The following is a 23,467-nucleotide window of genomic DNA, read 5'->3' as shown; positions in this document are numbered from 1 at the left end:
GAATAAGTCTGGAGTACATTGTCCGACAAACCCACTGTACAGGGGCTTTGGACGCCATTAATTAGCACGCTCTGCCTGAGGTCCTTCAGGAAGTTAAAATCAAAAGAGGTGTGAACATACATGTCCACCTCTGGGTTGTCAGGATCAGGCAAAACTGAGATCAGAAAGAAAAAAGGGTCTCCAACCACCTTGCTCAATGTCTCGGCCTTTTGCAGGGCACATTGATAGGGAGTGGCCCCAGAAGTGGGCTTCACAATGGGGGCAGCTAGACCTTTGCAAGATACCCCAGGAGGCTGAGGGGCTAGAGAGTTAGGGTCTTCCTCAGCATGCTGTGGTGGTGGAGCAGAAGCTACAGTGAGATGAAAGGAAACCAGAGAAGCCAAACAAGGGGAAGCCTGGCCAGAAGAGAGGGTGAGGGGAAGGGCAGCTGAGGTCTCCTGAACTGACTGAGAGAATTTGATAGCAGAGTGGACTGAGGCCCAAGTGTGTAGTGTTGGCGGGGAGATGATCAGCCCTTCCCTGGGCCTCATGGAGAATGGTACCTACACATTCCCATGCTATTGCGTTAGTTGTCCCTTCCTGGGGAAAAGATGGGCATATATTTGTATATGTTTTAACAAATCTATCACAGCATTCTTTGGTACTGGATATATGTATGCTTGCTTTAACAGTGACTTAAGTAATTTGGCAAAATTACACTGCTCTGTTGACAGAGACTGAATAATATTTGTAACTCAGCAAAGATAGAAAATTACCCCCAGCTGGACACACCACCAGTGTCCCTCATCTGAGTCTGGAAATTGTCCTGGGAGATCAGTGTTCTGTCTCTTTTACTCCGAGTTTGTCTCACAGGCAAGCTCACTTGTGGATCTGATTCACCTCCATGTTGGGTTTCAAATGTAAGGGACAGGGAAATGGGTTGTTACTAGAAACTGCAGCAAGTCCTAGTCTCCTGTGAGCCATGGCAGCACAAGGCAAATTAACTTATTATACAGGAAAAGTAGAAAAAATGAGACTTGGAGAAGAAGCTGAGCTTTGAGCCTGATCAGTGCTGCTCTGGGCAGCAAAGACAAAAGCCCCAATCTTGCTGCACCTTTTATTCAGTACATCTGGGAGAAGCAAATGTAGCAAATGAAATGCAGAGTTCAGTACCTCACATTGGGATAAACAAAGTGTAACAAAAGACTGGGGGGCAGTGGAAATCCAAGAACAATGAGGAACTATGCAGATGAAGGTTTGGCTCCTCCCAGGATGTCTCCTGCTGGTGTAATCTTGTCCTGGAGCATCACAGCATCACCAGATCATTGAGGTCTCAGTTGTGACTGGGAGGCCAAAATGGAATTATGTCTTGAAATGCCATAGCTAGCCTGTAGGCAGGAGAACTAGGCCTAATCAAACGATTTTTCCCTACAATTATGTAGCATTGCTCCTGACAAGTTCATAGTGGAAAGAAATGAAGAAAGACTTCTACATGAGAACCAGGAAGCACAGAGAGAAACAGGTGTCAGAGCAGAAGGTGGAGGTAGAAGATAAGGTCCCTAATGTCACAAATCCAAGACTCAACTGGGCACACCAGTGGTGTGTTTTACTAATATCCTTTGCACCTCTCATGCCAAACAAGATATTGAACAAGAGTGTCACAAGACTCCGGAAAATATTTTCCTTCTAACAATATTAGTGTGTTGAAAGACAAGAGTTGCAACTTTTGAAGAGGGAATTACAGGGCATATGGAGCTTACAGTCTGAAGTCCTTAGGTTTCCCTGCCTCAACACCAGAAAGTGTTCATTCAGCAATCATATGCCTCTCTTAGGTGTGTATTTTCTTAAGTTAGAAGGGGTAAGTCAAGAGATACAGTATGGGAAAGCCTTGTCCATGAAGCCAAGAATCTTATTCCTAATTTACTTCTGTTCATGACAACAGGCCTCCCTCTTTTCTGTTGTGTCCTGGCTTTCCTTGACTTGTGACACTCTCTCACAGTGATTTCTCCATGGTGAGCTAACTCTGGAACTGGCTTAGCAGACTGGTGGCCCCATTTGGAAGAGCAACACAGAGGAAGAGCCCACCGAGTCCAGTAAGAAATCTGGGGTAGCCAGGCATGGTGGTGCATCCCTGTAAGCCCAGCATTGGAGAACCTGATGCAGGAGGGTCACAGAGACCTCAAGTCCAGTCAGAGATACATGGTGAGTTTCAGAGTGGACTAAATTATATAACAACACCCTGTCATGTAAACAGAGACAGAACCAGCTCTGCAAAGCCAGAGCAAACTTTTCTTAAATGCAGGCTAGGACAGATCAGCATCCTGGGAGACAAACTGGTCAAGAAGTGTCTGGGTTATAACCTCCCATTTGACTTGTGCTCACACTGGTAAAGATTCTCTTCTGTTGTGGCTTCCCACTCAGAAAGAGGGCAATGGAGCAGGATCCAATCAGTGTTGAGGGGCGGGCCATATGAACTGTCCAATCAGATGTCCGGGGCGGGAGGACTTTGTTTCCTGGAGGCAAAACCACACATCCTGAGCTCAGTGCTGAGAGCTGCCCAACCCTGGTAGACCGCCCTACTTTATGATTTCTACTGGCTGCAGGCTGTGTGGGAAGGACCCGTGAGACCCTCCAGACATGCAATGGTGACTTTGTGGGACGGGTGCCCTGACAGGGGTGGTCGGGGTGAGGTCTGGGAAGAAGCGTGGTAACATCAATGGCGGTCAGGTCCTCCCCGCTGCTCCGGAGTCAGAGTTCCTCCCGGTCTGGGTGCCTTGTACACTCTGTCCCTCCCACCCTGCCTCGGGCAGGTCTACTGTGTGTGCAGCACCCCATCTGTCCACTGCCACCCCGCCAGCCTGGAGTGCATTCTCGGCAGCCGCAGCCCACAGCTGCGTCTCTAGCTGTGCACAGAGCCTGGGGATTGTGGGCAGACCCTGATTCTGCTGGTAATCGAGCTGGGGGCTGTGGTGTGCTGGATCCCTAGTCTCATTCGTCCCTCCAGCAGATCTGCAGGAGCTCAGTTTTATAAATGTGTGGGATAGAGGGTCTCAGAGCCACACTGCAGCCCCTCAGGCCAAGGCTGCTCTATGATGAGAGTAGATTGCCAAAATTCCAACATGGGCCCTCAACCCAAACTCAGGATAAGTGATGACTAATGCCCCGAGAATTGAAAGAAAGGGCCAGCAGGTGTGGTGGTGCACACCTGTAATCCCAGCGCTCCTGGGGGTGAGACAGGAAGTTCGGTGGGAGTTGGGAGTTCAGCCTTAGCTGCCCAGTGAGATGAAGGGCAGCCTAAAAACTACATATTGAGAAAAAACAATCAAAAACAACAAAATCTAGAAAAACAAAAGAAAAAATATTTTTAAAAATAGATATCAGGTAAAAGGCCTAAAACCAGACCAGGCCACAACAAGACTTTATTAGGGGAACAGACTTGCCAGGCTGATTCTGAGCCAAGGAGACAAAAGCAATATGGTCAAGGCAGGGAGAGTCTTTCATAGAGACTGGGGTGGGGTTTTTTAGGGGCTGGTGGGGGGTGAGTGAGGTAGTCACTAGGGAATGGAGAAGCCAGTGATGTCACTAAGGGATAGGTGAGAGAGTATTAGGATATTCTGTAGGCGGGAACAGGGGCATGCTGGGAAGAAGGGTTTGTTCTTTGGTGGGAGCAACCATCTTGGCATGACGTCACACAGGAGAGGGGGCAAGGCACCATAGGAAGAGGGCAGCTACTGTTCTTAATAGCTGCTGAGGTAGTGGGAGACCTATCAATAGATATGTCCAATATTGCTAGCGATGTGAGTTGGTGGTAGAGTTCTTGCTAAGCATGTAGTGAACTCCTGTGTTACATACATAGAAGTGCAAAAACAATTTTCATCTTAATGATTGATGCGCCACCTCTACTAACAGACCACTTAAATGAGGCCTTCTCATGGAGCTTAGAATGCAGAGAGAATTGGAGGGGATGTTAATTGTTAGCAAGGGCAGGAGAAAGTGTTCCTGCTAAGGACCACTTCCAGAAGAAGCTGCATGTTACACAGTGTGGGAATCATTAAACTTGGGCATCTATACTGACATGTGATTTGGTAGATGAAAAAAAGCGGGATAGCACCTCAAATAATTTCTGTAGACCTTGGACCACAGACACTGTTTTAAGAATTGAAATGCTGATTGAGGTGGACTTTATATTAAAGGAATATTGTAGTAGGAGTGAAGCCTGAAATGTGAGATCAGGAGCAATATGAATGATTAGTGATAAGAGTTTTCTCTGCTGAGAGGAGCAAATGGGAGGAGAAAGAAAGTGGGAAGGGGGGATGGTGAAGGTTGTAAAATCCATGCCTACAACAGAGAGGGTCTACCCTTGAGGTCAGAGTGTTAGTGTGACAATGAAGAACTTTTGTGTACTGCCACAGACTGGGAATGGGTGAAATATCACAGGCATTAAGGAAAGAGAAGACTTAGTAAAACTTAGATCAATATGTCTTCTGTTACTACTGATCAGGTAACATGATTAATTTTTATTGCTTTTTTGAGATAGGGCGATTCTATGTAGTTCAGGCTGGCCTTGATCTTACTATGTAGCTCAAGTTTGCCTCCAACTTGTAGCAATCTTCCTGACTCTGCTTCCTGGATACTGAGAGTAGAAGTGTGTGTCAGCACACTCATCCCTAATTGTTTTTGAGGAAATTAGGAAATTCTGTAAGATTGCCTGGCTTAAAAATGGGTGGCTGTCATCATCTAAGTGTAATGGAAAGGAATTTCTCCAGGATACAACACATTTAAGGTGTGGTTGATGTTTTTATTGTACAGAAGATTTAACCTGGGACTTTTCTCTGAACTACATTTTCCACACCATTTAATATTTTTTAAATTTTGAGAGCAGGGCTCACTATGTTGCCCAGACTGCAGCAAATTTTTGATCTTGTTTCAGCCTCCTGGAGTGCCAAGATGCCAGGAATGTGCCACCATGCCTGGCTAAGATGGGGGTTCTTTCATCACCAGTCTTAAGCTGTATCACTGTTCTTGTTTAAATGAACCTTCAGTGAGGCATGATACTGCCCACCTTTCATCTGAGCCACTTGGGACACTGAAGCTGGATCACTGAAATAGCAAGGCCAGGCTGGAGAATGGACCATGAGCCCGATCAACATACAGTAAAATCACTGGGGCTGTGTCTTCAATTAAAGTAATTTGTGTAACATGTGCAAGGCCCTGAATTCAGTCCAGTACTAAAGCATAAAAGAAAAAGTGATAATAATCAGTAGAAAATTTACTTTGATTTGGAATTTTATACTGTTTGCACACTAGCGGTCTGTGGTGCAATACTTGCTCCAGATGCTGGGCAGCAGCAGTGAGTCCCTGCTGTCAGTGACAGGACACCAAGTGACAACATCCAGTGATCTACATTGCAGCACATTCAATAAACTACATGGGGTATTTAATGTTTTATCATGAAATAAGCTATGTGTTACATGCATTTTCTAACCTACAGGTTAGTATAAGTGTGTTTATCAGTTTTAAAGGAGGCAAGGCTTAGCAAATTTGCTGATTATGTATGTTCAGTGCATTTTCAATATGTTATAGTTTGAAGTGCCTGTGGGTTGATCAAGATATTTCCCTTTGATAACTGAAGCAGAATGTGTAGACTCATTTCTTGAACTATTTGTAAAGTGGTTCTCTGTAGAATATGAAGCTTATCAGATAGTACCCAGTGTTGAGTGCTGCATTAATCAGGTTCTTCCAAGAAACTGAGCTGGGATACATTATGAGTAGTGTTTTGATATTTTAAAAAAGCAGTGCCATGGCTTTTGTGTTCTGGTTTTAGTTCGGTTGTTTATTAATTTTAGTATTATAGAGAGAGGCATCACTCTACTCACAATATCTTGCTTGTTCCATGAGGACAAAGAGATAGAATAGAAGTTTGACCACAAGACACTGCGTATGTATACTGCTGAAATGAAGACTCTTCCATTCCTAGTTCTATTTTGTGCTGATTGTGGGGACCATTCTTACTGCCTCAGTCTTAGAGTGTTTAGCTTTCTACTGTACCCTTTTCTGTTTTCCCATTACCTCTTCCTGACCTTAATGGACTGAACACTTGTCTGCCTGGAACAGTCACCTCCCAGACTTGAGGCTCTTTCTCCTTTGCAATGACTTACATTACTCTAGGGAAAGAGAAGACCAAAAGCCTTTGTTCTGTGTTCCATATGTGGCTGGAGTCTGCAGTCTCTGAAATTCTCCAGAGTTCTCCTGAATTCTCCATACTTAATAGAGAACTCTCTCATGTTGACATCCTCAAGAAGCCTGTGGGAATGGCCTCTGCAGAAGGGGCACAGCTGAGATAAAGCACAGAGCTTCACTTCACTCACCCCTAGTCTGGCCTCTACATCCCCACTGTGTGTCATCATAGCACAACAAGCTGTGGAGATCTTTGTGAGGTTTTGCTCTAGTAGAATCTGAAAGGAGGTGGGGAGGGGTAGAAGAAGAGAAAAACTACCTGGCATGGTGGTGCATGTCTGTAATCCCAGAGCTCAGGAGGCTGAATCAGAAGGATTGCCATGAGTTTGAGGGCAGTCTGGGCTACATAGTAAGACCCTGTCTGAAAAAATAAATTAACTAATTCAAAATAAGTAAAAAAGCATTTAAGTACAGATGGAGAGATATTTGTGTCACTCATCTTGGATTTGTAATGCAGAGTTAGAAAAATGTCACCATGTGGGATCTTTTTGCCCTCTCAGGGTGCCACATCATCCAGGATCTTATGTGTCTGCTGGCCCTACTGAGTCAGATATTCAGCCACTGGTGGTGATTCCATACTTCAGAAAACATGTGCATGTAACATAATACCTCACTTGCCTTTTCTACAGTTTTTGGAAAGCAGGCTGTTCAAGTTCTATCAGTGATATAAATGCAGTGGAAATATTCTCTTTCCTGCTGCCCTAGAGACAAATTAGAGACCATACTGCTTATGCTCAGGAGCATGCTTGCTAGTGCACAGAGCATGTATCAATTTCAAATTGAACACATGCTGTCCATACTAGCACCAGGGGGCAATAATTCCTATTTCTCTTCCTGACAAATACCAAATTTTTTATTTCCTGAATTTTTTTAAATTTGAATTGATATTCCATTCCATTTTTCCATTTATGCCTTCTTTTGCCCCCTTTCCTTTATAGGCCTTTCTCTATTTTATTTGCTTATATTATGTGTTCATATTTGTGTTGAGGATGGTTTTTTAATAACCTATTTTCTCTTTTTGTTATTTATCACTTGTAGAGAATGAAAATACCTTCTATAATTTTTAATCCACAGGTTAACTTCATTAAGGATATTCTTTGCTGAACAGAAATCATGTTACTCTCTTTGTATCTTTTTATAGTCACCTTAACATTTGTGTCTTTACAAATTTGTACCTGAAGATTTTCCCACTCTCACCAAATGAGAAAATGATTTTCTTATGTTTTCTTCCATGTGTTACAATTTCTTATTTTGTATTTTTGCCTTATGTCTGCCTGGAGTGTTCCTTTGAAATTTTGTGATGAAAACTCAGGTTTACTCGGCCCATAATATATACATACAATTTACTGCCATAAATGTGGGACCAATCACCTGCTCCTCTTGATTTTTGCTGCCAATCATATCAAATTTCACTTTAGAATAAAGAAAAAATATTTGTTGATATTTCTAATAAATAGTGTAGTCTAGTGTTTAGTCTAGTCTAAATGTTGTCTCATATTCAGACTTAAATGACTGTAACTCTATACTGTGTCCCAGAAAATGGAAAATAAAAATTCTCTTTAGTTTTTTATATGAGATTTGAAAAGTATAATGCTATCCTTTGTGTTTCAGAAAGGGTTGCAATAGATGTTTGTCACATTCTTAATTGCTTCAGTAGTGTTATAAATATGATTGTATTAAGAATATAATTTAAGTGGGCTGGGGATTTAGCTCAGTGGTTTCACTGCCTACTGAGCAAGCACAAGGACCTGAGTTTGATCCCCAGTACCAAAAAAAAAAAAAAAAAAAAAAGAATATAAAGAATAAATAGCATGTCATCAAATCTAAGTCTGTACATTATTTTCTATATATTCAGATCATCTTCTCCAATTTATTTTTCTTTTGGATATTTTGGACTGGGACTCCTCGCGTAGTTCTGGTGACCTTGAAGTCATTGTGTAGCCCAGGTTTGGAAAGAACTGGTGGTTTTCTTCTGCTCAGTCCACCCAACTGCTGGGATTGTAGAATGTGCAACAATCGTGGCTATTGAATTTTATCTGGGCATAATATTTTTCTCAATGATTATGTTGCAGATCTTTAAAGAATTTGTTGATAAGGTTTCATAAAGGTGGATATATAACTGCTTGGAGGAATATGAGTATTTCTCAATAATATCTTTACAGCAATATGTGAGGAGGCTTTTCTTGTATAAAACAAAATATTGGCACAGAGTGAGACAAGTCACAGGATGGTCCATCTCTTAACTCTTTTTAAGGCTGGTATTAGAAATTTATGGAAACACTGATAAAAGTTCAATCTCCTAGTAAAATGTGTTTTAAAAATGTACATTCTTCCCTAAAATGTTCACGATACTCATAAGTACGTTCTTGCACTTTTGATTCTACTAATAAGAAATCATTTAAAAAACTTGCAGTATGTAAAAAACTCATCCTAAAACAAACCTAAAGCAAAGACCAGTTGTTTCTCTGTAGTTATTATGTTTATACTGACATTCTTTTTTTTTAAAATTAAATTCTTTTATTGGTACATTGTAGGTATACAACACAATTACATTTCTCATTGGGAATTGTACCTTTACATAATGCATCTTGGTTCTTATTTTTTCCCCATTCCTAGCCCTCCCTTCACCCCCTCCACCCTTCCCTATTTACAAAGACTTTATTTCCATTTTTTCCATTTCTCAGCATTTTTTCCTTTCCCTTCTTTCCTTTCCCCTGCCCCTCCCACTACCCCTACCTCTTTGGACCTTTTCTTCCTATTTTACATTATCAATTGTTCATTCTAATCATTGGTACATTTTAGGTATACAATATAATGACATTCATCATTGGAAATTTGCACCTTTACATAGAATCTCTTGGTTCTTATTTTTCACCCTTGCCCAGCCCTCCCTTCAATCCCTCCAGTCCTCCCTATTTACAAAGATTTTGTCCCTATTTTTCCATTTTCCCATATTAATCCCATTCCCTTCTACCCTTTCCCCTAGCCCTCCCACTTCCTTCCCCTTTGCCCCTTTTCTTCCTATTTCACATTACCTATTATACAGTTAGTCCTTATATACACTTTCAGTTTCTCACACCAGAGAAACTATTCAGTATTTACACATGTGTGTCCTATTTATTTTACTTAAGAGTATTGCCTCAATGTGCATACACTTAGCAATAAATGTCTCTAATTTCTCATTTCTTATGGATGATTAGTACTCCATTTTATAAAAAAAAACACATTTTCTTTATCCAGTCTCCAGGTGATGGGCATTTGGGCTGTTTCCAAGTTTTAGCTATCACAAACTGTGCTGCTATGAATATGGGTGCACATATATCACTATGGTATGATTCTTTTAATTCTTTGGGGAAGATCCCCAGCAGTGGAGTGGGGTCAAATGGGACTTCCAGTCCTAGTTCTTTGAGGTATTTCCATACTGATTTCCACAGTGCTTGTACCAGTCTACAGTCCCAACAGCAGTGGAGCAGGGTTCCTCTTTCCCCACAGCCCCGCCAGCATATGTTATTGGTTGATTTCATGATAGCAGCCATACTTTCTGGAGTGAAGTGGAATCTCAGCGTTGTTTTCATTTGCATCTCTTGAATGACCAGTGATGTTGAACATTTTTTCATGTATTTATTTGCTATTTCTACTTCTTTGTTTGAAAAATGTCTGTTCATTTCAGATGCCCATTTTTCAATTGGTTCTTTAAATATGGGAGGTCTGATCTTTTAAAGTTCTTTATAGATTCGAGATAGTAAACCTTTGTCTGAGGAAGAGCAGGTGAAGATATTTTCCCACATTGTGGGTTGTCTCTTCACACTGCTGGTGGTTTCTCTTGCTGTGCAGAAGGAAGAGATCCCATTTGTTGATTGTTTGTGCTGGTTCATGGGCAACTGAGATTTTGTTCATAAAATCTTTTCCTACACGGATGTTTTCAAGGGTTCTACCTAACCTCTGTTCCAACTGATTCAGAGTTTCTATTTTAATATTTAGATCTTTAATCCATTTTGATTTTAGTTTAGTGCATGGTGAGAGTTATAGGTCTAGTTTTAATCTTTGGCAAGTTGAAACCCAATTTTTCCAACACCATTTATTAAAGAGGCTATCTTTCCTTCAGTGAGGGTGTTTGGCTCCTTTGTCAAAGATGAGATGGCTGAGTGTGTCTGGAGTTGTTTCTGCATCTTCTAATCTGTTCCACTGGTCCTCAAATCTGTTTCTTTGCCAGCACCATGCTGTTTTTATCACAGTAGCTTTGTAGTAGGGTTGCAAGTTGGGGATTGTGATACCCCTTGCCAGGTCTCTGTTACCTAGAATTGGTTTGGCTATTCTGGGTCTCTTCTTGCTCCAAATGAATTTTTGGATTGTTTTCTCGAGGTCTATGAAGTGTGCTGCTGGGATCTCAATTGGAATTGCATTAAATCTATATAGCAGTTTTGGAAGTATGGCCATTTTCACTATATTAATCCTTCCTACCCAGGAGCAGGGGATGTCTGTCCATTTTCTGATATCATCTTCAATCTCTCTTTTCAGAGTGCCATAGTTTTCAGAGAAGAGGTCTTTGATTTCTTTTGTTAGGGTGATTCCTAGGTATTTCAGTTTTTTGGATGCTATTGTGAAAGGAATTATTTGCCCTATTTCTCTCTCAGTGAGTCTGTCATTCGTGTAGAGGAAAGCTATTGATTTTTGTGTGTTGACCTTGTAACCAGCTACTTGACTGAACTTGGTTCTTAAGTCTAGAAGACTTTTGGTGGAGTTCTTGGGGTCTTCTATATAGAGTATCATGTCATCTGCAAATAATGACAATTTGACTTCTTCATTACCTATCTTTATTCTTTTTATTTCTTTCTCTTGTCTAATTGCCATGGCTAATGTTTCCAGAACTCTATTGAACAAGAGTGGTGATAGTGGACATCCTTGTCTTGTTCCTGATTTTAGTGTGAAGGATTTCAGTTTTTGACCATTTAGTATGATATTGGCTGTTGGTTTTTCATGGATGGCTTCTATCAGTTTGAGGTAGAGACCATCTATTCCAATTTTTTTGTAGGGTTTTTATCATAAATGCATGTTGGATTTTGTCAAATGCTTTTTCTGCATCTATGGAGATATTCCTATGGTTTTTGTCCTTGGCTCTATTGATATAGTGTATTACATTGATTGATTTGCATATATTGACTCATCCCTGCATCCCTGGGATGAATCCCACTTCATCAGGGTGTATGATCTTCTTAATGATCTTCTGCATTCTGTTTGCCAGTATCTTATTAAGGATTTTTGCATCTATGTTCATTAGTGAGATTGGCCTATAGTTCTCTTTTTCAGTTGGGTCTTTCTCAGCTTTGGGGATCAAGGTGATGCTTGCTTCCAGGAATGAATTTGGGAGTATTGCTTCCCTTTCAATTTCATTGAAGAGTTTAAACAGTAGTGGCAGCAGTTCCTCTCTAAATGTCTTGTAGAATTCAGCAGTGAAGCCATCAGGGCCCGGGCTTTTCTTAGTTGATAAGATTTGAATTACGTTTTCAATTTCATTTGTTGATATTGGATTGTTCAGAAGTGTGTTGTTCAATTTCCACGTGTTTATGAAATTTTTAGAGCTTTTTTGCTATTGGTCTCCAATTTCATTGCCGTATGGTCTGATAATATACAGGGGATAACTTCAATTCTTTTGCACTTACTTAAACAAGTTCTATGTGTGAGTATGTGGTCTATTTTGGAGAATGACCCATGTGCAGCTGAGAAGAATGTGTATTGTGATTTTGTGGGGTGGAAGACTCTGTAAACATCTGTTAAGTTCATTTGTTCAAGAGTTCAATTGAGTTCTAGTATTTCATTACTTATTTTTAGTGTAGTTGATCTATTTGTGACAGTGGGGTGTTGAGGTCCCCCACTACAATTGTATTAGTGCATATATGACTTTTCATGTCTGTTAGTATTTTTTTATATAGTTAGACACACTAGTGTTTTGTGCACAGATATTTATGATTGTCATCTCTTCCTCTTGGATTCTTCCCTTTACAAGGATGTAGTGTCCTTCTTTGTCTCTCTTAATCAGTGTTGGTTTGAAGTCTACTTGACCTGCCAAGAGAATAGCTACTTCTGCTTTTTTTTGGGTTCCTGTCACATGCAGTATTGTTTTCCACCCTTTAACTTTCAGTCTATGAGTTTCCTTTTGAATGAAGTGTGTTTCTTGTATGCAGCATATTGTTGGATTTTGCTTCTTGACCCATTCTGCAAGTCTATTTCTTTTGATTGGTGAATTGAGACCATTAATGTTGATGGTTATAACTGAAACATATTGACTTGTCATTGCCATGACTCTTTCTTTTAGTTGGGTTCTCCCACTTTACATTTAGTTTCTTGTCATGCCAGATGGGTTCATTCTGCTTTGCTTCCTGGGGTTGTGATCCTCAATGTCTGTTCCCAGGATATTGTGTAAAATTCTTTGGAGTGCTGGTTTGGTATTCACGAAGTTCCTAAGGTGCTCTTTGTCATGAAAGTATCTTATTTCTCCACCCTTTTTGAAAGATAGTTTTGCAGAGTACATCAATCTGGGTTGGAGGCTGTTTTCTTTTAGGGCTTAGAATATGTCATTCCAAGCTCTTCTTGCCTTGATGGTTTGTGTTGAGAAGTTTGCTGTCAGTCTGATGGGCTTTCCTTTGTATATGATTTGTTTCTTTTCTCTCACTGCTTGGAGAACTTTGTTCTTCTGTTGTGCTTCTGGAGTCTTAACGATTATATGCCTATGTGTCCATTTTTTTGATCAATGCTATTTGGAGTCCTATATGCCTCACTTATCTGTATGTCAAGCTCTTTTGCCTTGCTTGGGAAGTTTTCTGCCATTATTTCTGTGAAGAGATTTTTTATGTCATCTGAACTCTCTCCTGTTTCTTCATTGAGCCCAATCAGTCTTATGTTATTCTTCTTTGCATCATCTAGCAACTGCTGGATTGATTTCTCATGTTCCCTTATAATTTTGAAGCAATTTTTTTTTTCCTGGTCACTGTTTGCAGTCTTATCTTCTCTATCTGAAATTCTGTCCTCACATTGGCTCATTCTGCTGTGTAGACATTCAATGGAGTTTTTCATGTCCTGGAAATCTATTTGCATCTGTTTTATGGATTCCATTTGTTTCTTATGTTGTGATTCCATCATGTTCCTGAGCTCCTCTCTAGATTTATTAATTATGTCTTGCACTAGGGGCACAATTTCTCATGTTATCTGAGAAATTATTTGATTTCATTTTTTCCAGATCCCCTTTTGTTACCAGTTCATTGGGTCCAGGTGTTTGAGTATCAGAGTGTTCCATCTCATTTCCCTTTGAGGTTGCTGTATGTGATCTGGAAGTCTGGTTTTGACTTATTTACATGTTTTCTCATTTCAACTGGGGCAGGGGGCTGTTAGCACCTTCATGGATTACCTTCTCTGAGCTGGCTGAGCTGGGATAGGGGCCGGGAGCAGCAGTAGGAATGGTGAGCCAAAAATCCTTTTCTGTGGGCTGGGAGCAGCCAGAGTGATGGTGGCTGGGAAACCCCTTCCTCTGGACCAGGAGCATTGGGATGGTGGCTCAGAAGCCCCTCCCTGTGGGCCATGAGCAGTGGGAGGGATGGTCACCCAGAAGCCCCTTCCTCTGGGCCAGGAGTAGTGGGACAGAAGGTGGCCCAAAAGCCCTTTCCTCTGGGCTGGGAGCAGCGGGAGTGATGGTTCCTGGGAAGCCCCTTCCTCTGGACCAGGAGAAGTGGGACGACAGCTCAGAAGCCCCTACCTCTGGTACGGCTCAGTACCTTGGTCTGGTGGTCTGGTGTCCTCTGCATCTTTGTAGTGTGGAATCAGGTGGCTGCCTGTCTGTAGCAGGTTGATTCAGTGTCTTCCGTGTGATTCAGGACCTTGGTAGAGCGGGCACAGACCCACCTGTCTGCAGCAGGCTCATTCAGCATGTGTTCTGCTTCACTGGGGACTTCGCTAGGTTGTGGGCAGACCTTCCTGTCTGCACTGGGTTTACTTGGTGCCCTCTGCACAACTCAGGACCTCGGTAGGGTGTGCACAGACTTGCCTGTCTGCAGTGGGCTGCCTTGGCATGTTTTTTGTGACTCAAGGCTGAGATAGGGCATGGGCAGACCCGTCTGCCTGCAGCAGGGCAACCCAGCATCCTCTGTGTGACCCAGGGCCTCACTAGTGTGTGCACAGACCCGCCTGCCTGCACCAGGCTGATTCGGCGTGTTCTTCTGACATTCATTTAAAAAAAAAACAGATTTGAGAACTATTCCCTCATACTATGTTTTCTGATTGGGGATCCCTTGGTTTTATTGCATTCATATAGTTTTAGTATTAAAACTATGAGAAAGACTTATTTTCCAGTTGATCTCTGACAAGATAGATCTTCCTGTTGTTCTAAGATGTGGCTACTTTCATCATCTGTGGATAATAATTTTGCCTCTTCTATTTCAATCCTATGTCACTTATTTCTCTTCCCTGTATTATAACATGACACATGAATTTTGGTCTCACATGGCAGAACAGTGGATATAGTGAATATCCTTGACTTATTTCTGATTGTAAAAGAATTCATAAGAGTGTCTTCATTTACAGTCCCATATGTTAATTTTGTGGTATATGTGTTTTATTTAATTGTTAATCCCTTTTGGCTTTTTATTACAGACATTTAATAAATGATAGAAATTAAAATTTAGGAAACATGTTTATGCCAGGATTCAAATAAGGTTTTTCTTTGTTGATTTCTGTTTTTGATACTGAACCATCCTAATCTTTCATAAATATACAAACATCACTTAATTATGATATTATGGCAATGTGAGTATGTATGTGTGTGAGTATATGTCTCTGTGTTTGCATATATGTAGTTGTCCCAGGGCATCACATATGCTAGGGACTGTTGCTACCACTTGGGTTCCTACCAAGATGAGAAGCTATTTTCTAATAAACCCTTGTAATTTACTGTATAATGTTTTATCCAGGCCTTGAAAATCTGTCTGCATAGGTGTTATAGGCTTTTCTTATAAACAGATTGCCTGGTTTCAGGTAAAGATCACACTAACTTGATGAAATTTCTGCAGGGATTTCTTTTGATTGATTGACTGATAGACTAACTGATAGATAGGATCTCACTATGTAGCCCAGTACTGGCCTTAAACTCACTATGTAGCCTAGGCTGGCCTTGAACTCATGGCAATCCTCCTGACTCACTCTTCCAAGTGCTAGAACTACATGTATATACCACCATGCCTGGCTCTCTTATGCTCCCCCCTTTTTTATTAGACATAGGAGACATTGTCTAGCTAAGCATATTTTTTAGGATAATGGTTACATTAGTTTATATTTTGTACACATAACAAATATATTGATCATGAGGAATTGGTATAGATATATATCTCATCTTAATCTATATCTCAGTTTTATGGAAGCACCTGTAATCCCATTTGGAGATGAATTTATGAAGGGAAGGTTTTTAATTGCCACTTGAGTTGCTTGCCAACTTGTTGAATTCTCCACAGTCCCTCTTATTCATATACCATATTTGAAATTTGACATATTACTAGGAATTTATATCTACTATCAAAAGTTCATTAAATGATCATTTAATTATACATTTTATTTTAAAATATCCTCCACTGACCAAATGCAGAGGTACAGTATACTCATGTAACCCCAGTATTCCAGACTATCAACAGGATCAAAATTGGGTGCCAACATGGGCTAATAGTGTCTCTTTCTCACAAATAAAAATATCAGTGGTCTTTGCAAATATTTCTCATTTTCATAGTGAGTTTTGAGGTCACACCTGCCTTGTTATTTCTTGTTCATAGTGTTCAGATTATTGAATTCAGTTTTATTAATTTTGTTCTCATGAACTGTTTTGCTAAACATGTTTCTTGAAACCTCTATATTTAACTGAACTTTTTATTTCAAACTTTGACAATGTCCTTAAATTATCACCTAATTCTAAATATTTCAAAATTCATTTTGTGACATATTTAAAACAAGAGATTATTTAAGGGGGAGGTTGGCATCAAAAACATTGGTGAACTGAATGTGGTTCAGTCATAGAGCATGTGTTTAGGGACATGGAGGCCCTGGATGCCCTTCTCTATCTGGTGCTGAGAAATGAAAGCAAATGGGATTGGTAAATCTTCACTCTCTACAATTTCTAAGTTTTCTGTATTTCAATTAAGACAATATTTATACTTAGTAAGTGGAGAATGGTAGCATATATTCTAACAGAATTTTTGTAAAACTTCTCTTTCTTTGGAAATATTTTGGTCTTTTGAATGGTCTAAATATATCTAGCACTTAGTGCATGAATATTATTAACTGACTTACAATGAATCATTTTTACTTTGCATTTCTGAAGTTTGTTAAAATTTGTAACTACAGCATGTGGACCAGAGCTGTGTGGGTGTGGGCAAGTCCCAGCCAGGGCCCCACCCTGACCCTAGAAGCTTGGGGCCACTGGCCCCAGTGAAAAGCCTGCCTGGAAAAGAGCTGTATAGGTGTACAAGCAACAGTCAGAGGCCCATCCAGATCCTCGTGAAAGTGCCTGCAGACCCCAGCCAGAAGCCTGCTCAGAAGCCAGCTAGTCAGGTACACAACCCCTAGCCCAAGGCCCTCCCAGACAACAGATACACAGGGGTTCAGGCCCCAGACAGAGGCATGCCCAGATACTATCTCAAGTGTGCACAGGCCCCACCCAGAGCACCACCTAGCAAACAGGGCAGCAGGGTGATCCAAAAGAGCACCATTCTGAACCCAGAAATTAGCAAAGTAGTGAGCAGCAGAGAAAAGACTTCTCAGTGGCTTGCTGAAAATTGAAGCCCACAGGGTGAAGCAGAAAGTCACCTCAACAAAGGCACAGCAGCCTGCATCTGTTGAACTGAGAAGACACATAAACTAGTCTCAAAACTAGACTTCCAGATCACCTAAGGCAATCCCAAGGGGTAACGAGATAGAACCATCTCATACTCAACCACCAGGACTCCCTGAACTGGCAACAAAAGAGGATCTGGAAAAAATGAAATTAGAAATAATTTGTCAGATAACAGATTTTGTCCATAATACAAGTCATGATTAATAACTCTAGAGCAGACACAGATAAAAAATAGAGGATCTGAGGGACACGATGGAATCCTAGCACAGGAAACAAATGTAATCCATAAAACAGATGCAAACAGACATTCAGGAGATTAAAAACTCCATTGAAAGTCTATGCAGCACAGTGAGCCAGTGTGAGGACAGAGTATCAGGTATAGAGGACAGGATTGCATTTAGTGACCAGGAAAAGAAAAATTTCTTAAAAATAGTAAGGGACCCTGAGAAAGCATTCAGCAGGTGATAGATGATGTAAAGAATAACATAAGACTGATCAGAGTTAATGAAAAAAACATGAGAGAGTGCAAATGACATTAAAAAACAGTTCACAGAAGTAATGGGAGAAAGCTTCTGAAGCACGGGAAAAGAATTTGACATACAGATAAGTGAGGCATATAGGACTCCAACTAGCCTTGAGCAAAAAAATCTACACATACACATATAATAGTTAAGATTCCAGAAACTCAACAGAAGAACAAAATCATACAAGCAGTTAGAGAAAAGAAACAAATCACATACAAATGAAACCCCCTCAGAATTACAGCAGACTTCTCTTCACAAACCCTCAAGGCAAGAAGAGCTTGGAGTGATGTATTTCAAGCCCTAAAGGAAAACAACCTCCAGCCCAGATTGATGTACCCTGCAAAATTATTTTTCAAAATTGATGGAGAAATAAGATACTTTCTGGACAAAGAGTACCTGAGAAACTTCATGAATATAATAAGCACTCCAAAAAATTTTAGAGACTATCCTAGGCAAAGACAATGAGGATCACAACCTCAGGAATGCCAGCAGAATGAATCTATGTGGCATGACGAGAAATTAAATGCAAACAGGGAGTATCCAACTGCAAGAAAAGGTCATAATAAGGATAAGTCAAGGATAAGTCAATATGAATGAGTCATAACCATCAATGTTAATGGTCTCAATTCACCAATCAAAAGAAATAGACTAGGAGAATGGGTCAAGAAGCAAGATCCAACAATATACTGCATACAAGAAACACACTTAATTAAAAAAGAAACTCATAGACTGAAAGTCAAAGGGTGTAAAACAATACTCCATGTGACAGAACCCCCCCCAAAAGCAGGAGTAGTTATCTTATTTGCAGATCAAATAGATTTCAAACCAACAGTAATTAAGAGAGACAAAGAAGGCCACTACACCCTTGTAAATGGAGAAATCCAAGAGGAAGAGATGGCAATCATAAATATATATGCACCAAATACGAGTGTACCCAAAGCTCAGTGCCACCATGCCTGCCTTGCAAGCACAAGGTCCTGAGTTCAATCCCTGGCACAAAAAAACCCAAATATTAACAGACATGAAAAATCAGATAAGCACTAATACAATAGTAGTGATGGACCTCAATACTCCACTGTCACAAATTGGTAGATCAACTAGACAAAATGTAAGGAAATATTAGAACTCAATCAACTCTTGAACAAATGGACTTAACAGATGTTTACAAAGTGTTCTACCCCACAAAATCTGAATACATGTTCTTTTCAGCTGCCCATGGGTCATTGTCCAAAATAGACCACATACTTTTTCATACAACTTGTTTAAGTAAAGGCAAAGGAATTGAAGTTATCCACTGTATATTATCAGAACATAGTGTGATGAAATTGGAGATAAATAGCAAAAGAAACTGCAAGAATTTCATAAGCTTATGGAAATTGAACAGCCCACTTCTCAACAACCAGTGGGTAACAGAGGAAATTAAAGAAGAAATCAGACAGTTTCTACAATTAAATAACAATGTCAATATAACATCAGAATCTATGGAACACAATGAAAGCAGTCTTATAAGGGAAATTCATAGCAGTGAATACTCATTAGGAAAACAGATTGAGCTCAAATGAACATGATGCTGAACCTCAAACATCTAGAAAAAGACCTAACCCCAACCTGAGTTCGATCCCTGGTACCAAAAAAAAAAAAAAAAAAAAACCTACAGAAAATTGGAAGCATATCTCAACCTGATATAAGCCATCTATAAAACCCAACAGCCAATATAATACTAAATGGTCAAAAATTGAAATCATTCACATGAAAATAAGGAAGAAGACAAAGATGTCCACTATCCCCACTCCTGTTCAGTACACTTTTTGAAATAGCCACAGCAATTACACTAGAGAAAGAAAAGAAATAAAGATAGGAAATGAAGAATAATTTTCATTATTTGCAGACCATGTGATACTCTATATAGAAGACCTGAAGAGCTCCACCAAAAGTCTTCCAGTCTTATTGACCAAATTCATAGAGTAGCTGGATACGAGGTCAACACACAATTAATAGCTTTCCTGTACATAAACAACAGACTCACTGAAAGAGGAATTGGAAAAACAATTCTTTTCCCAATAGCATCCAAAAAACAAAAATATGAAAAACCTAGGAATCGACCTAATGAAAGAAATCAAAGACCTCTACTCTGAAAACTATAGCACTCTGAAAAAAGACATCAAAGAGGATATCAGAAAATGGAAAGACATCTGTTGCTCCTGGGTAGGAAGAACCAATGTAGTGAAAATGGCCAGGGCTGAGAATTTAGCTCAGTGGCACCCTGCCTGCCTGGCAGACACAAGGTTTTGAGTTTTATCTCTGGTACCAAAAAAAAATGCTCATACTTCCAAAATGGATATATAGATTCATTGCAAACCCAATTGAAATTCCAACAGCATACTTCACAGACTTTGAGAAAACAATCCAAAATTCTTTTGGAACAAGAAGAGACCTAGAATAGCAAAAAAAATCTTGGCAACAAAGACAAGGTAGGGGGTATCACAATCCCCAACTTGAAACTATACTACAAAGCTACTGTGATAAAAACAGCATGGTACTGGCAAAAAAAACAGACCCAAAGGTCAGTGGAATAGATTAGAAGATGCAGAAACAACTCCAAACATACTCAGCCACCTCATCTTTGACAAAGGAGCCAAACACCCTAACTGGAGGAAAGATAGTCTCTTTTTTTTGTTTTGTTTTTTAAAATTTATGTATTTATTGGTACATTTTAGGTCTACAATATGTTTACATTTATCATTGGGTGTTTGTACCTGAACATGATGTATCTTAGTTCTTATTTTTTTCTCCCATTGCCTGTGCAGCCTTCACCCCCCCCACTTCCCTATTTACACAGACTTTGATTCCATGTTTTTTCTTTGTCATAATTTTTCCTTTACCTCCTTCCCTTTCCCCTTCCCCTCCTGCCACCCCCATACCCTTGGATGTTTCCTATTTCAAATTATCAATTATTCATTTTAATCATTATAACCCTTATTTACACTTTCAGTTTCTCACACTAGAGAAACTTCAGTATTTACACATGTGTGTCCTATTTATTTCACTTAAGAGTATGGCCTCAACATGCATCCATTTAGCTATAAATGTCTCTAGTTTCTCATCCTTTATGGCTGCATAGTTCTCCATTTTATAAAAAAAACCACATCTTCTTTATCCAGTTTCTAGTTGATGGGCACTTGGGCTTTTTCCAAGGTTTATCTATTGCAAATTGTCCCACTATAAACATGGGTGCATATATATTGCTGTAGTATGATTCTTTTAATTCTTTGGGGAAGAATCCCAGTAGGGGAATAGCTGGGTCAAATGGGACCTGTAGTCCTAGTTCTTTGAGGTATCTCCATACTGATTTCTGCAGTGCTTGCACCAGTCTACCTTCTCACCAGCAATGGAGAAGGGTTCCTTTCTCTCTACACCCCCACAAGCATTTGTTATTGGTTGATTTCTTAATAGCAGCCATTCTTTGTGGGATGAGGTGGAATCTCAGTGTTGTTTTCATCTGCATCTCTCAGAGGACCAGTGATGTTGAACATTTTTTCATCTATTTATTTGCCAATTTTACTTCTTTGAGAAATGTCTGTTCATTTTGGATGCCCATGTTTGAATTGGGTCTTTGAATTAGGGGGTTCTGACTTTTTTCAGTTCTTTATATATTCTTGATAGTAGACCTTTGTCTGAGGTACAGGTGCTAAAAATTTCTTCCCACATTGTAAGTTATCTCTTACCTCTCTTGGTAGTTTCTCTTGCAGTGCAGAAGCTTTTTTATATGATGAGATCCCAGTTGTTAATTCTTTGTGCTAGCTCCCGTGCTATTGAAGATTTGGTCATGAAGTCTTTTCCTATCCCAATGTCATCAAGAGTTTTACTGAACTTATCTTCCAGCAAGTTTAGTGTTTCTGTCTTAACATTTAGATTTTTGATCCACTTGGATCTCAGTTTAGTGTACAGTGATAGGTATGGGTCTAGATTTAATCTTTGGCAGATTGAAATCCAGTTTTTCTAACACCATTTATTAAATAGGCTATCTTTCCTCCAATGAGGGTGGTTGGCTCCTTTGTCAAAGATGAGGTGGTTGAGTATGTCTGGAGTTGTTTCTGCATCTTCTAATCTATTCCACTGATCTTTGGGTCTGTTTGTTTGCCAGTACCATGCTGTTTTTATCACCATAGCTTTGTAGTATAGTTTCAAGTTGGGGATTGTAATACTCCCAGCCATGTCTCTGTTGCCTAGAGTTGTTTTTGCTATTCTAGGTTTCTTATGGTTCCAAATGAATTTTTGGATTATTTTCTCTGGTTCTAGGAAGTATGTTGTTGAAATTTCAATTGGCATTGCATTAAATCTATGTTATAGTTTTGGAAGTATGGGCATTCTCACTATATTGGTTCTTCCTACCCAGGACCAAGGGATATCTTTCTATTTTGTTATATCCTTTTTGATCTCCTTTTTGCAAAGTGCTGTAGTTTTCAGTGTAGAGGTCTTTTGCTGATTCCTAGATATTTCATTTTTTTAGATGCTACTGTAAAAGGAATTGTTTCCCTAATTTCTCTCTCAGTGAGTCTGTTATTTGTGTACAAGAAGGTTATTGTTTTTTGAGTGTTGACCTTGTATCCAGCTACTCTACTGAATCTGTCATTTAGGTGTAGAAGACATTTGATCGAGTTTTTTGGATCTTCTATGTAAATTATCATATCATCAGCAAATAATGACAGTTTCACTTCTTCCTTTCCTATCTTTATTCCTTTTATTTCTTTCTCTTTTCTAATTGCTATGGCTAATATTTCCAGAACAATATTGAACAGAAGTGGTGATAGTGGTCATCCTTGTCTTGTTCCTGATTTTAGCATGAAAGTTTTCAGTTTTTGACCATTGAGTATGATGTTGGCTGTTGGTTTTTCATAGATAGACTTAATCAGGTTAAGATAAAGACCTTCTATTCCCATGTTTAGTAGCATTTTTATCATGTATAGGTGTTGGATTTTTTCAAATGATTTTTCTACATCTATTGAGATGATAATGTGGTTTTAGTCCTTGACTCTGTTAATATAGTGTGTTACATTTATTGATTTGCAGATATTGAACCATCCTTTCATCCCTGGGATAAATCCAACTTGGTCAGGGTGTATGATCTTCTTGATGACACTCTGTATTCTGTTTGCCATTATATTCTTGAGGATTTTTACATCTATGTTCATTTGGGAAATTGGTCTGTAGTTCTCATTTTGGGTTGGGTTTTTCCCTGGTTTTGGAAGCAAAGTAACCCTTGCTTCCAGGAATGAATCTGGAAGCTTTGCTTCCCTTTCAATTTCCTTAATGAGTTTAAAGCATAATGGCACTAGTTCTTCTTTAAATGCCTTGTCAAATTCAATAGTGAAGCCATCAGGACCTGGGCTTTTCTTTGTTGGTAAATTATTTATTACATTTTCATTTTCACTCTTTGTTATTGGCATGTTTAGAATTTCTATATCTTCATTTAATTTTGGCAATTCATATGTGTCTAGGAATCTGTCCATTTCTTCTGTGTTTTCCATTTCATTAGAGTACAAGTCCTCAAATTAGGTATTGATGATCCTCTGGATTTCTGCTGGATCTATTGTGGCTTCAGCTTTTTCATTCTTAATTGCATGAATTAGAGCCTTTTCTTTCCTTTTTTGAGAAGGTTTTCTAAAGGTTTATCAATTTTATTTATTCCTTCAAAAAACCAACTCTTTGATTCATTGATTTTTTTCTATCATTCTCTTAGTCCCCATTGCATTGATTTCTGCTGAGATCTTTATAATTTCCTTGTACAAGTTTTGGATTTGTTATGCTCTTCTTTTTGTAGGAGCTTGAGGTTCTGCATTAGGTTATTTAACTGAGTTCTCTC

The 23,467-nt window shown here is 39.5% G+C and overlaps 1 protein-coding gene across 1 annotated transcript in view; it reads left to right on the top strand.

Annotated features, from left to right (window-relative positions):
- The first annotated feature begins 2,492 nt into the window (after window positions 1-2,492).
- The window catches only part of LOC147821413 (uncharacterized), a 62,530-nt gene continuing 41,555 nt past the window's right edge, over window positions 2,493-23,467 (top strand). The window contains exon 1 of the mRNA XM_087200335.1: window positions 2,493-2,624. Within this exon, the coding sequence (XP_087056461.1) occupies window positions 2,622-2,624 (3 nt within the window). The 5' untranslated portion in view covers window positions 2,493-2,621. The remainder of the gene's footprint in view (window positions 2,625-23,467) is intronic.

This window comes from Heterocephalus glaber, unplaced genomic scaffold (genome assembly GCF_053883595.1).
Source record: "Heterocephalus glaber isolate CG9 unplaced genomic scaffold, H.glaber_assembly_v1.0 deba00001739, whole genome shotgun sequence".
Classification (NCBI taxonomy): Eukaryota; Metazoa; Chordata; class Mammalia; order Rodentia; family Bathyergidae; genus Heterocephalus; species Heterocephalus glaber.
The sequence above is the reverse complement of the archived record's forward strand: the minus strand, read 5'-3'. Positions and strand labels throughout refer to the sequence as shown.